The 15,337-nt window shown below is 44.1% G+C and overlaps 1 protein-coding gene across 3 annotated transcripts in view; it reads right to left on the minus strand.

Moving 5' to 3' along the window:
* LOC105564607 (hemicentin-2) overlaps positions 1-15,337 on the minus strand; it is a 215,293-nt gene that overhangs the window by 4,334 nt on the left and 195,622 nt on the right. For all 3 annotated transcript variants that reach the window (XM_012017096.1, XM_012017097.1, XM_012017098.1), the window contains 6 exons: positions 12,072-12,223; positions 6,595-6,739; positions 6,335-6,465; positions 5,199-5,358; positions 3,376-3,669; positions 485-793 (listed from right to left, as the gene is read on the minus strand). In XM_012017096.1, coding sequence (XP_011872486.1) covers positions 485-793; positions 3,376-3,669; positions 5,199-5,358; positions 6,335-6,465; positions 6,595-6,739; positions 12,072-12,223 — 1,191 coding nt within the window. The remainder of the gene's footprint in view (positions 1-484; positions 794-3,375; positions 3,670-5,198; positions 5,359-6,334; positions 6,466-6,594; positions 6,740-12,071; positions 12,224-15,337) is intronic.

Consider the following 15,337-nt stretch of genomic DNA (forward strand, 5'->3'; position numbering starts at 1 on the left):
CGTAATTTTACAAGACCGATTGATGAACTTTAGAATTTTTATTTCCCGGAAATGGGAAATTTCCAACTGTGTCCTTCCGAAAATGCGGTCGCGCGACCTTTCCACGATAAAGAATTTTGTATACCGCAAGCAAAGAGTGATTTGAAAACCAACTCGTGCAGGATACACCACGTGATATGATGTGATGGCTCTCGAGTCAATACTTTCCCGGAACTTTCAAGCAAATCGAGTACCGAAGCTTGTTCAGAAGATATCGAAAGCTCTGGGAGTTGTTAACGTTACAGCGAGTCTAGCAGGAATTTTTGAAATATCAAATTTGAGTATCAATTTAGTTTTTAATATACAACTGCTGTTTGTACTGGAACACACATCTGCGCGGGTGGTTTACATCGACTATTCGATCTTTAGTGCGAGAACACCAGCGCGAAAAGCGTGATCGCTGCTCCCGGATCCGGCAGGGAAAAATTGGCGAATTCTCTCTCACCCGACTCGGACGTCAGCTGTTTCTCCGGCAGCCTCAGGGTGCCGGCCTGCACCACCATCGCCTCGCTGCGGCCCTTGTCGTTGTAGGCGTAAATGCAGGCCTGATAAAGAGCGCCGGACTCCAGGTGAGTGACGTTGAAGCGCGGCACCGGCGACGTCAGATTGACACGCAACTCCTGGCTGTTGCTCTCGCGCACCTCCAGCAGAAAGGACTGCGGTAGGCCGCCGTTAAAGCCCTCCGTGCACCGCACGGAAAACGAGTTGGTCGACGTGTTCGAGGTCGTGCAATTGTGAACCATGTCTGGTCGGCCTGTCACGGATAAGGTTCGCCTGCGTTTTAAAATACGCCGCGTGCACGTGACTACTTCGCGCGCTCGTAACAGCTCGTAATGACCGCGAGGTCGCGATAATATCGCGACTCCCGAGTTCTCCAAGTGCGCCCTTTTCGACAATCGATGTACTTTCGCGCGCCGGGATAACGAAAGAGTAAACGGCGGATGAAAAAACGATCGTCGAAATTAAAAGAGTATGAAATCGAGTTACGTAGAGCGATAGAAATTTGAAATATCCACGATTTTGTCGCTTTATATCAATTTTTTCGAAAATGACTATCGGATTGCGAATCCGTCTCTCTCAATAGTTTAAATAACTGTTAAAACAATATTGTTCGAACCTATGACAGATTCAGATTAAAATATTTATCATGCCGCCATTCGGTATTGGCCAAGCGAATTGTAGGAATAAATGAATTAACGACGATAATACCGAAATATTTTCGTTTTACGCGCCAACAGCGGGGAAAAGCCTCTTAAGATTGCAAACAATTTTGCGTTCAGATTAAATAAAAAATGTACAGCAATTTTTCCCGTTCACCGTTCAATTCTATATTTCGCGGAAAAATTGGCCTGTTGCCTTTTTATTAAAAATGGTTAATCAATATAAAAGTTACATTCTTCAATCGTTTAGAAAAATGAAATAACTTTTTTTTCCGGCCTCTCTCTCTCTCTCTCTCTCTCTCTCTCTCTCTCTCTCTCGGAACCGCGGGATTCTGAAGCCCCATGGATACGGTCCGCAGTCTAAAAATTATACGAATGAAAAAAAGTACGAATGTAAAAAAAAATTGCGTAATAACTCCTCCCGTAGTTTCCGAAGTTTGTTTATTTCTGCTTTTTACGCTATATTAAAGTGCGCTGAATTTTAAGCGAAACTAATTACATAAGTAGAACGGTAACTCTCCCAGCGTCAGCAGTTTCTGCAGTTTACTCCAACTTTCAATGCTCCGTTCTTTTCTCGCGCCGAAATGATGTATAGTCTCTGTACAGACGGTGGCGAAAGGGGAAGCGTTATGCAACATATCGTTTCACGTGCGGTAGATTCGCGAATCAGGGCGTGATAGTTGCCCTGTAAATCCCGGCGCACGGTGCGCTGGCGCATACAAGCCACTTGTAACCGAGTCGGCTGTAAAGATATACGGCTGTCTGGCTTTTTTCTGTAAAGGCATTAGTCGGCGGTACACTTGGCGGCTCGTAAAAGCCGGTTAAAAGGGCGCGAGCGAAACGATAACGGCATATTGCGACGTGGGAGGGCACGGGAGGGCGAGGGATAAAGAAAAGGAAATAAGCGGGAATACGCCGAGTTGTTCTCGCGTTTATGGTTGCTGAAAAATCACCGGACACCTGCTACCGTCTCTCGCGATGTCCCCTTTTTACCCGTCCGACGTCGGATTTGCTATTTTTTTTTATTTTATTGTTTGCGGTGGCGCGAGAGAGGCGAGAGGCTATTTTCCTTTATGTCCAGAATGCGCGCATCCTTGCATACGCGTACGCGTGTTTTCTTTGTAGAGCAATCCGATAGCATGATCCGCGAATCGCAATTAATTGGTAACTCGAGCATCGATACGCGAGGCGGAAACGCGGACATGAGAATAACAAGGATGCCCAATGCTACCCGAACGAATCCATTTGGGTTATACAGATTTTTTAAGAATTTGAATAAAAAGCAACAGTATCGGGTTTTGTTCATCGTAATGATTTGTTTAACAAATAAAAGAGAACTAGTTCCCCCTTTTGTGTTATCGCGCCGCGCATGCCAAGAGAAAGGGAGAAATGTGCGATGTAATAACAATATTCCTTAAGTAATATTCCTTTTATCTACATTTCAAAAGACTCCTGATATTCAGAAATAAATCGCGACTTCGTTATCACGTTATCTAATTCGCGTTGCCATCGTAACAATACTAAGTGGAACTAATTATGATTACAAGCTCTCGAACTTTCACGTAATTGGATAATTTTAAAACGGCACACGCACGTACCACGTCATTCCAATTTCACACCAAGATTCGAATTAGTTATTCAATTACGTAAATGTGAGACTTTGGAAACTAGGAATAAAATCCGAATCCTAAATTAGCATAAAGTTGCAATTCCCGAAAGGTTTAAATCTCTCGGATGGAAACTATCTGCTTTATTGTTATATAGTTTTACCAACTTACAAAATTACAGGCGAATTAAACGGCAGGGTGGAAATTCAGTTTGCGCAATTTTTAATATGCGAAATGTAGAAAGGATCTAGAAATTACATCATCGCCGGCTCTATTCTTCTTTCTGAAAAGGGATTTCTTCCCATTTCCTATCTATTCATTCTAGCTCTCGCCAAGGGCAATCATAAATTAAAGAAGGATTGAATCGAGTTAGCGCGAGAGAAATATTACCTATCGATTTAAAAAAAAAATTCTTTGTAGTTTGCATAATATCGTTACGCCACGTCACGCAAACTCGTCGTGATGATCAATCTTCTAGATCGAAAATTTGCGCTGCGCACCGGGAGCCACGTCGCCTCGCATTTTCGCGAAATATCGCGATGCGGATACGAATGCAGAGGATCCCTTACCCGCCGGTATAATGTGATATACACAGGGCACTTGTTGTTGCCCGATGTGATTGCTGGCCCAGCAGAGTAACGTGCCGTAATCTAATTCCGTCATTGGTGTGTACGAGACGATGGAGGATGTGCCTGCCCGCGCGATATGCCCGGCCGCAACGTCGATACTCTCGGCGGAGTTATTGAAGGTCCACTTGAATTGCACTTCCGGTGGATTTGCATCCACTTGGCAGGATATATTCGCCTTCTCCTGTTTCGCCACGCCGTGGACCTTGGTCTGATTCGGCTTGCACGTGGGGGCGACTGCGGGGCACGAAAGTCGAACGGCATCGATAAGGCAACGATAATTGGGGCACGGACGGAGGATACCTTATGAATTTCTCACGCTACCATTAAACGCGCTGCTGGGAATCATTTACCGATATTTCGCGATCCATTTTAAGTCTCTTGCAAAGATCTAATAAGAGAAACGATTTGATTAGCCACAAACAGGATGCACAGATATCCTCCGTTAATTTTAGTACTAATATTTAAAGATTTGGGTTAACATTTCTTGTTAAATGCGTTACTTCCAAGTTTCTTAATCGTCTTAACCGTAAAGGATTTTCCCGTCTTAATAACTCAGATGCCACAAATTGTATTTCTGAAATATTCGTGTAAAGTTTTCAGATGCAAAAAGCTTCTGTCGTCTAGTGACATGAATGAAGCCACGCCTGCATTAAATATTTTAATTCCGATGCTAAATAAGTTTGCAATAATAATGAAACAGCTAAGGTAAAATCAGGACTTAAAAATTTACCTCAAAATTTAATCCATTTTAATATTACGTTTTTAAATAAATATTCCGACAGTTTAATTTTCGGCATTATATATTTTTATTACAAAATTAAATTTGACATTCTCCAAATCCGTTCAATCCTTTTATTATCTTCTTTTATAGCTGGCCACTACGGATAGTGTATTAATAATACGCTTATTGTAATTTTTAACTCTGCATTTCTATATTTAATTATGCGCGAGTTTCACAGTAATATACGCTTTGCATTTCATGACTGACTCGGGTCTTTCGAATAAACTGAAATATTGATTAGCAAAACTATTGCGATCCGAATGTCGATATATCGCGTCCGGTAATCTGCGCGCAAACGGATAAACAGCTGGGCGCCCTGATAATGTTGCGCATGCAATTCGCAAGGGAACGTATACCTATACGCGTATAAGCCAGGAATTAAAATTTCACAGTTGGGAATTTACGGGAGTACCAAATCTTGGCTCATTATAATCCATTATTAGTTAAAGCCGATCGAGCAAATACGCTTTCGTTGCGGTCTTGGTATCGTCGTCTCGTTATCACCCGTATTCTTAGCACGATAAATAACCCGAACATTTAGCTGCCTCGAGAGGGCTTAGTACTGTATTTAGGACTGCAATAATCCAACTAACAGATTAAAATCGATAAGCATTAACTTCTATACGTTTTATTATACGTTGACATATGATAAGTAAACTCGACTTATTACTTGGCTGCGTCGAGGATTCGGTTGAGGGGATTTCGTACTATACTTAGGTCTAATCCGAATGACAAATTGAAATCGATAGGCACTAACTACGTACCGAGATATTGCTGAATAACATTTCATTTCGTTTAACTGCCGAAAGCGCTACGGTATACGACTGATTGGGGTAGGGTATGAAATAAGAAATCGGGTCTGGAAAATATCTAGAATCACTTTACGCTCCGGTGCGCGCAAATGCATCCTCCTTCGCCGCGCGAGAGATGTCTGTCCTATTCAGTATTCTACCACTAGTGCTGCGGATGTAAGAATACGTACACATCACGTTCAGATAAAAGGGCGAGCTCTCGCCATCGCCCTCGGTATTGTATCCCACGCACGTGTAATTGCCGGCGCTTTTGCGATCAACCCCCTGCAGCACCAGGCTCTGGTTGCTGATTATGATACCCTGCGTGATGTTGTGATGGAGTGCCTTGCCCTGAAAGAAACACGGTAATTGGCGCCTCTCGCCGTTAGATTGAACCTCCGGCTGTACGCTGGGCGCGAGGATTATTTTCCACGTGTATACGTGTGTGTATGTGTGTGATACACACGCGAACGTGAGTGAATCGCAGCAATACAATCTCACTCGTCAGAGGCGAGAGCGGGAAGATGAGCGGGCGCTCATCGTGGCTCGGGGTGACGGCAAGTTATTATAAAAGTTTGATGCCTCGAGCGTCGAAGTTTGTATTTGGTCTTAACGTAAGTCGATGCTCTCGCGTGGCGCGCGAGCGAGTACAGGCATAATCGAGCTTGTTAGCCGGCGAGAGACCAATCTGTTTACGACACCCCGGGTTTTAGAACTTTCCGAGCGCGAGAGGGATACGGAAACGAATTACTCGCGACGAACATTGTTACGCATCTTCGAGATTGATTAATGATAATTCGCAGCGTGGCGGAGCGAGGGAATATTTGCGAGATAAACAGTGAGAATAAACCGGAGAACGATCCGCGAGTATCCTGACTTTTTTGCAGAAAATCTTCCGTGGAGAATATTTTTCGATGTACCGAGAGAAACCCCGGTATAATTATGATAAATTCTACTTGGCGCGCGAGCGCTGCAGACGCGTTAATTGGACTGTTAAATTAAGTTGATTCATTAAGAATAGAACTTTTAGATAAATCTCTCGCGGAACAAATGTTTGTAATTTCACGTTTTGCACCCCCGATTATTTCTACAAAATTTATTTGAAAATACTTGAATCCACTCGTTTTTACCGTCCAACAGCCCGTAATTCTCCGGAGTTGTTCTCCATCGCCTGTTTCGTTTCCATGCAATTGGATTTGTAACGATTACATCAATTATTGAGTATCCGCGTCGAATTCGGGAATACTCAAGAGTATCAAGTATTTAGAGGTCGTTGTAAAACAAACGGTTATAGTTTTGTCCCGAAGAAAATTGCGTTCTCGCTCACCTGGTGTCGCCATTCCACCTTGTACACCGTCGGCTCGGCCTGTATGAGACAGTCGAAGTAGACGTCCGTGCCCTCGCGTATGGTGTTCGGATTCAGCGACGTGCCGAGCTGGATCTGCGTCTCCGGCGTGTCTGCGAATCACGGCATTCGATAAACCGTCAAAATCGACCGGATTCCCGGCGTCTGAATAAATAAGGAAAGAGCGCCCCGGCGCGTCGGGACGCTGCCGGATTCGGTGCCGTCGCCGTTTATGAGCTTACATTGTATCTGGAGTATCCAGCCGTCGTCTATCGGCGTGGTTCCCATGATTCGATTTTCAGCTTGACACAACAAGTGTCTGCCTGCGTCTGCTTTCGTCGCCATGAAAGATAAAACGCTGGTGGTCGTGTTCCCATCGACGGAGATCTGTAACAACATTATGATAGCGTTCAGTGACGGCGGGGGCCCCGCCGTCCACCCCCGCCGACACTCGTCGCATTTATTCTCTTTTTTCCTCGTCGAAACGATCGTTTGCCTGCCCACCCGCGCTGTCATCGTCGGGCGTCGACGTTCAACCCCCCATATATTAAAAGCGTATCTATCACTCGACCTGGAGGGTCGGCGCTGGCTATAGTCGAAATTCCCGATCAATCTCTCGTTACCCTCCTCGAGGGATCGGCCTATTTTCTAACAATAAAGAAGCCTTTATCCTTTTTTAGGGGGGGGGGGAGGCCGGACCGTCATTACGACTAGGGGTTTCACTGAATTATTTAACGTACGGGTGCCCGATTAATTTCCGCGCGTGACGAAGTTGCGCGAGCGGTAAATAAAGGACCTCGCGTTCTGCCTTATTTTCCTAGGTGGTTCATATCGCGCACACTTGCTTGTCCTTTTTTTATCTAATATATTAAAAACGCATCCGTCAGTGGCTGAGAAACTTTATCTTGCGTGATGAAACTTTTGAAGTGGTACGTAGAATGACATAATTTTTTAACGTACCGCTTTATCTCTCGATTTAATTATCAAAGAATTGTTTTCGAAAAATATGCAAATTTATAACTCCTTCGCTAGAAAATTCTAATTTTCTTTCAGTGAGGTTTCCAATTTTCCGCCAGGTTACTTCATACGAAGCGCGTCATATGTCGTTCCTTGCAACGATTCTTTACGAAAAATTTGCTCTTTAAAATACGAGCTAACAATCTAACTTTTTTCCATAAATTTTATTTTATTATTTTTTTTTCAACTAAAGACTAAAGCGACGAGAAATTTTAGAAGGTACGAGCAGAGAATATTTACGGATATAATAACGTTCGATTTGAAAGCGCTAATAGAGCGGATTCGTTCTACGAAACTCAAGTAGTAGACACTTAAGAATAAGCAGACGCGCGCCTTCGTGGAAAGCCGCGCGCCCGAGGGGGACTTCCGATTCGATTTACACCGTCCGGGGGCGAGCACTCGATGTAATTTGCAAGCTCGACCACGGCTCGTACAGCTCCTTAAAGTGACCATAAAATAAGGTTCTCTCTTGCGCACGTGTGTCCCGTGTACGGCGCAAGTGTGTCTCATTGCGAGGGTGGCGCGAGAATTATCGTTATCGCGGGTACGAGCCACCGGTAAAAGGGTCGTTAGGCGTTCGAATAATTTAAATCAGAGCGTCGCCGGGTGATTCCGCGAATTCGCGCTTGTAATTAAGGCGAATCGATGCCTTAATGGACGCCCGATACGTCGAGTGGCCGGTTAACCACTTCCCTCCGTGGCGATACGATCGCCGAAATTTATCTCTGTCTATCCGTACAATCGCAGGGACCTGCGAGCGCACGGGAGGGCGGAATAAAAACCTGGCAGGGCCGACTTTTTCGTAAATGAGTTATTTGCCAGTTAACGTTCCGTAAATAGTGGCCCGTCGTTTGACAGCAGTGCCGGGGAACGAGTAAATAACGCGTATTAATGACGGAAAGCGAACTCTCTCCTCTCTTTTTTTTTTTACTATCGATTTTGATTCGAGAACAAGCCGAGCAAAGCGTGAGGGTGAACGCGTGTTTCAATTTTACAACAATCGATCAATGTACAACCTCGAAACAATCGCGCGAGAATTGTTTTCCCTTTGTTGTCCGAGCAAATATTTTTTGAGCAGTACCGAAGTGTCGAAGGCGCAGTCCATATATCACGAAAACTAGGAATTAATTTTCGAAAAATTGACTTTACTCCGCGAGGCAATTTAGCTCTTACACATATTTTGCTACGATTTTCCTCCACTCCTCGTCAATCGTGAGCTTTTCACGTCTATACTGCCCAAAACCTTCTCACTTCGCTCACATTTTGCCCGCAATTCTTACAAAGGGAAAGAGACGCGAAATACACTTTTTTCTTTCTTGACATTAAAGTGTAAACTACTTTATTGAACGGCTGTTATCGTCGGATAAAATTATGTAGCAATATTTATATTGCGCTTCGTCGATTTCACATCTCTATTAAAATAAAATTCTGATAATATATTCGCACTGGCACTGTGTGTGTGTGTGTGTGTGAGACTAACATTTTTTAATCTTTGCCGCAAAACACAAAAAATTCAAGTCTCGCTTCCGCACCTCTCATATTTTAACTAGCATATCGGTACCAAAATCAAGCGTAATTCACAATTTTGTGTTATTTAGAAGTTTCGTAGCTTACGAAAAATCAAGTTCATGGATTATGAAACACCCGTAATAACTCTGCTTTACGTTTCGTGAATTAAACATTCGTGCAAACGCTCGCTCAGACCAATGGACCGAGTTTAGGGATTACGCTCCTCGCATAAAATGGGAATTATAGCGCAGGGGCAGTCAGAAAAATGCATCGCCCACATTACTCATATCCTTGAACGAAATATCACGCAAAATATTTCATAAAATCTCAAAATATTCCGGGCGGTTTTTCAACTTTTCCGTTGCGCGCCGGAAAAAGTGGACACGCCGACCGAGCCTTCAATCTCGCGCGGGGGCGCGGGATGCTGCGAGACGAAGGGGTGTGTATCTCCCCCGCGCTCGCGCGATTCTGTCGCGCGATTAAAAAATAATCGCGAGGCTGGGAGCGCGCGAATAATAAATTTCGCGTCTTGCCGGGGGAATAAATCAACGGCAGGGGACTCGCGCTCTAATTTCGTTCCGATGGCGGCGGCGAGCTCCGCGGCCGTTTCACGCGGTGGGCCGCGCAAAGATAATTACGAAATGAGATGCGCCATCCATTAAAAATATATTTCCGGCCGCGCGTCCCGGGGAGGTCGAATCGATTAACATAATTGCTGCAATTCCGCGATACGATACGCGAAGCAGGGGGGAAGGGAAAAAAAACACCCGCGCAACCCTCGTTCACGCCACGGTGGCTATTTTTTTTTGCGCAAAATCGCGCAAAGCCGAGAGGCGAACTCGCCGAGGGGGAAACTGCATGATTATTACGGGGAAAGTAAGAGGAGCGGACGGACCTCCTCGCACAAACTCGGTCGACATTCCGCCGTGTGATTATACCGGGCTCTCTCTCTCTTGTCGTATTTTCCTCCCTTCGGCGCCACCTCCGTTTCACGTTTCTGTGTTTAACTTTCTTACGTAAGCAGCGAAACAATCTCCAGTGTCGCGTCGTCTAGCGCGGGGTATCGACTTTGAAACAATATTTTCTCTGTCCCGCGCATGGCGCGCGGGAGGACCCTTCGCCCTTCGCGCCCCCTCGTCGCCGTGCTTAATCCGCCGCTACCCGGCAAATATTTGCGTCGTCGTCTTAAGTGCGGATCAAAACGCGGCGGATACGACGCGCGTCGCGTTGTTTGCGCGCCAGCCTCCCCCGCGCGACAACCCCATACGCGCGCCCCATGTGTTTTATCGGGGACTGGGCGCGGGGAAATCGAAGTAGAATAAACAGCGGCCCGATGCTCGATTTCGCCCGACAACGGGTCAATTTATTCGAAAGTACGTTCTTTCATTTCGTTCGCTAATCCGCGTTCCCATTGACGTTTGTTTGCTTTGTATACGAAATACCTTCATCCGTTTCTCGCGACGGCAACGCCGCGACCCGGTTAGAGCGTTCGATTTACGTTAAATCGAAATTTATTTCGCCGCGCGTTCGGAATGAAATTGAATGAATTAATGAATTGTATCGGGGCGGAAAGAGACCGGGAGAACGGGCGAGAAAGAGAAGTTATATTCCCGTGGATCAAGTATCATCGTAATCGCCCCGGCGAGATATTCTTTATTCGTGCCGCGCCGTAATTAGATTTATCGATATTCGCGACGTACTTATTCATTATTGTCGTTGATTAATCCCGAAAAGTTATGCTTTTTTATCGGGACACACACATACGCACACCCAGTGTACGACTCGACGCCGTAATATCGTTATGAAATAGTTCCTAGCGCTTTTTTTTTCATTTTATTTTCAATTCCACGGCGAATCGATGCAAGATTCATATGGAGGGAATTTCGTATGTTGTGAACAAAACTGTTCGAACTGTTCAATAAACAATTGTTGTAAACAACATTGCCGGCATACTAAGCCCAGTACTTTTTTTCTTTCTAGAGAAAGAGAGAAAAAGAAAAAAGCTTCAATTATTGACCAACGCGTCACTTACGCTAGTATCACGTCACGGAGCAATTGTGTTAAAACTTCTCTAATGCAATAGAAAAAATTAATAAACAAAAGCGCGAGGACAAAAGCAGGAGATTAATTTACGAAAAACTAGCTGTGGGCAGTTTCGCTTACAGCTGTAAGTGGATAATGCGTCGGAAGTTATCGTTAATGTTTGATCTCATTAAATCATTTGCGCGCCGCGCACCCTTTCATCTCAACGTCACGAGACACCGAGACTACGTTTCGACGTGATATAGTTCGAAGATAGTTTTATTTCCCGTCAATTAGAACGTAATCCCTGTACGGCACACTTCACCGTAAACGGCAGTCAATCACGTAATCGGCCTATGTCTTTTTTGGCGTCGCTTAATCCGCGGAAATTGAACGTGGAAATTGCAGCCCCACGAAATTAGGAGACACATGTCAACCAGATGAGTCGAGGCACAGCGGGAGATTAATCGTCTTTCGCTAATGCAGAGATTAATCCGATATTTAACCATTGTCAATGACAGGCGACCGAAAAATTTTAATTGAAAAAGATATAATTACATGTCCCTCGTACCATCCGATTCGTATATCACGCGGGGAAAAAATGTATTTTCCCCAAGTTCTTAAATATAAATTAAATAGAAGAAAAAGTCTCTCCAAAACTTTCGCGATATCTTCCACAGTGTGGCGAAAACACAGTAAATATACAGCAAATATGTGAGAAAAATTCCGAAAGTTTAGACACGCATAGGAGAAAACTTTCCAGCGGTGACAGATGCGTTTTTAATGTATTAGAGAGCATAGACGATAAAGTATTACAGCTCAACTTGGCGTTTATGCGGATAATTTAACTTGGCTATTACAACATTTCTTCACGTTTGCATTTAAAGTGATAGAATAATCAGGAGAGCAACGCATTATCACAGGACATAATCAAATGGACTTATAGTATATTTTCGGCAAGAAATAGTGCGCTTTCCATTTCTCTATTTGAAAGAGTTAACTATCCGCATGAATATGCATTAATATCATATCCTTGATAAAAGGATCAAGGGATTCTCTCTTATCTAAGACTGCAAATTCGAGTTTATGCGCTGCCGAGAGTAGCTGGAGAGTAGAGTGGAATGTATGTTGGCGCAAGGACGAAAATTGTTCCATCAAGGAACACACTTACGGTCTCCTTGGAATCCACTAAGCGCTGACCGTTCCTCCACCAGGTGACACCGGCCGGTGGCCTGGAACCGGAAGTTGTGCAGACCAAGTCGTACTTCTTGCCCGCCGACAGCGGTCGGTTTCCGTCAATTATTTTCACCTCCAACGGTTTGACTGAAAATTATTCAATACATTGGTTAAATAACACCCGACGTCTCTTATCATGTGGCAAAATGTTTGCGAAAATACTCAACCGTTTCACAAAATTTAATTTAAGTGATGAAGACTTAAAATACCACTTTTATTATTATATTAAACATTGCAACAGTGAGTAAAAGAAGAAAAGAGTATCAAGTGTCGCTTAGACTAGATTGGATTGGCAAATATTCGGCACGGACAAGACACCGAATCGGGAGGTCTCTTCAGGTGCTCCCGCACCTCTTTGCAGTCGTACCGGTGTGACGAATTTTAAGCGTGGGATCATAAACTCTCCCTCTCCTCATTAATCCTACCGCTCTCTCGCGCGCGCTCTCTCTTTTCCGCTCTCTTACTACTTTATCACGCGCCATGTATCTTGCCACGCGATAGCTCAGGTACCATAACAAAGTGAATAACTTAATTTAGAGCGGGGACAATTAATCTTGCGTCCCATCTTGCGCTCTTTTTCAGGATGATTCAAGTATTCCTCTGGGCGACTTAGCAATAAGCGTTTGCAGATCGTTTTCGTACACGTGAGCCATCGTACAAGCTCGTGCCAAAGATTAAGCCGAACAAAATAATTTCGATTATTCAATATAAGTGTCTCTTCTTATCCCTGGTGAGTTTTTTTCACGCGCTTTATCACCACATTTCTTTATCACCGCAGACTTTTCCGAGTTAAATAAATTTCTCCCAGGTCCCCTTTCGCATTTCAACAAAGTGTCTCCAATTTACCGCTTCCACTTCTCGACTGGATGTATCGGTTTAAAAATTTCGCGGTAATCCTAGCGTCTAGCAAGACAAATTAAAAAAGGTCCGCAATTAATTAACCCCACTCGTTGTTCTAACGTCCCCGCGATAACGGCGCGAGTAAAATTAACCGCCCGGCTGCCCTCGACCGCCGCTCGTTTCTTCGTTATAGCGGGTCGCTGGCCGCAAGACGCGTACCTTCCTGCACGCCAAATTGACGTTGATAAATCCTCTTTGTTATAAAGCGATACATCATCGGCGCGCACTTGGCTCGCGCACGCGGAATTGAAGTTATTCAGAAAATTGTCGCCGCGGCTCTATACAGAGCGTTGAAGTACGTATACCATCGAAATATCGACTTCTTGCTTCCGACACCGAACAGTTTTTAGAATCCGTATCCTTGTCATCACTCGAATGAAATACTAATAGAATTATTAACATTAAAGATATTAAAAATGAATATCGCTAAAGGTATATTATAATTAATATTATTATCTCGACTGTCGTTCTATTTTATGTGCTTTAAAGTCACAGTAATTTTAGCATAATCTCAGTATGACATGTAATGGGAGAGATTGGCGTGTGCTTAATGTATTTTGAAAATTCATTCCAAAGCGAGAAGTTACAATTATTTCAAGATAGACGTAATACTGAATGGGAATCATTGTCTTCGATATTTGACGAGTATTGGCAATTGGGGACTTAACACTCGTCAAGGTACGTCGTGTACTATTATTCGCGTGTCCCCTCTGAATTTTCCAGCAGCCGCGCGGATAAAGATATTCATCCGGGGTGCGTTGAACCCGGGGAAAATTGCGGATCCATTGCGTTGCCCTCGACTACGCTATACCCCGTACGTTGCACGCGATGTGACTGAGAATTTATAGACGCGCGAGTAAGGCGATTGTCGATAACGGCGCAAAATGACCGCGAACGATGGTTTTGTGGATACTGGAAGCGCCGTGCAAATCGGTAATGGTAAATGTTGCTGCGTACAGCCATCGCGGAGGCTTTGGCTATTGTATTTATAGGACCATACATTATGGAAGTTGCTTGATTTACGGCGTGATATGGGCGGCGATAAGCGTCACAAGTTGTATGGACCGAAAATATCCGTACGGAAACGATCTATCTTCGTCGTTCTTTTAAAGTAATTTGCGCACGTCCATTTGCGGATCGCGGTAATTATTCGCGAGAACGTATTCCAACGTGACGTCGAACACAGAGAGCGGGACGCCGAGCGAAAACTTGTCGGGTCTTGAATAGCATCAATCGGAGTAACGGACGGGTATCCGCCTCATAAATGACATTTATTAATTAAAAAGGGTGGTGTTGCATTTTTGCCCCGCTGCCTCAAACCCACCGCCCGTCCCCCCCCCCCCGTCCCGGGAAGGTAGGTTCCGGTCATCCGGCGATGAGCGCATAATGAAATTAATTAAAGCCGATTTCTATCTTGCTGCCCGCGATGAAATCCTCGCCGATATTATTCCGCCCTACAGTTTTACTTCCACTCAATAATTCAAGATCGATTACAGAATTATGCCGCGTGCATACGCTCCATATACTTCAATCGCTCGTAATTTCAGCTTTATCATGAATTTATTGACGAATAAAGAGCGCGCATTCTGGAATAAAACGAGGACTTTATTGCTATTTTTGGAAAAGCGGTATCTTATCGCGGCTTTCGGGGATTACTGCACTTTCTCGCGCTACGCTCAATATTTACGTCTGTGGATACACATGGAGATAAAAACAATATGCAGATACGAAAGTGAAAATTTTTGACAAGCGGAATAACCTTTCTGACACGCTTTGTAAAACGGTCGAGTTAAATCTGAAAAATGTTAGAAGCAAGATATAGTATCTCATTTTTCGTCAAATTGAATTACACGGATTTATTTTTAAATGCGTAACTTTTTAATGCGGACTCAACGTTGCGGATGTACAAAATAAAAAATGCAGATATAGCTTCTAATATTTTCCAGCTTTAACTTGACAGGTTTTTACAAAGTGTGTCCAAAATATTATTCCTGCATTTGTCGAAACATCGTTACTTGTGTATCGGTATTTTTTTTATTTCTCATCTATTGCATATACAGGGTGAGTCTTTCCATATCCGACAAAATTTTTGAGAAGGTAGAACGGATCGAGATGAACGGAAAAGTCCTGTACCATTTTGCAATTTTCGTAATAGTTAACGAGTAATTAATTATTAAAAATCGTTGTCTTAGGCCGGCCTACCGCCCAATTCGAGCGCGTGGCGAGATGTGCGCATAGCAATATCGATCGCCGGGCGATCACATCTTGCCACGCGCTCGAATTAGGCGGTAGGCCGGCCTA

This window comes from Vollenhovia emeryi, unplaced genomic scaffold, assembly GCF_000949405.1.
Source record: "Vollenhovia emeryi isolate VEMERY1.0 unplaced genomic scaffold, V.emery_V1.0 DF939161.1, whole genome shotgun sequence".
NCBI lineage: Eukaryota > Metazoa > Arthropoda > Insecta > Hymenoptera > Formicidae > Vollenhovia > Vollenhovia emeryi.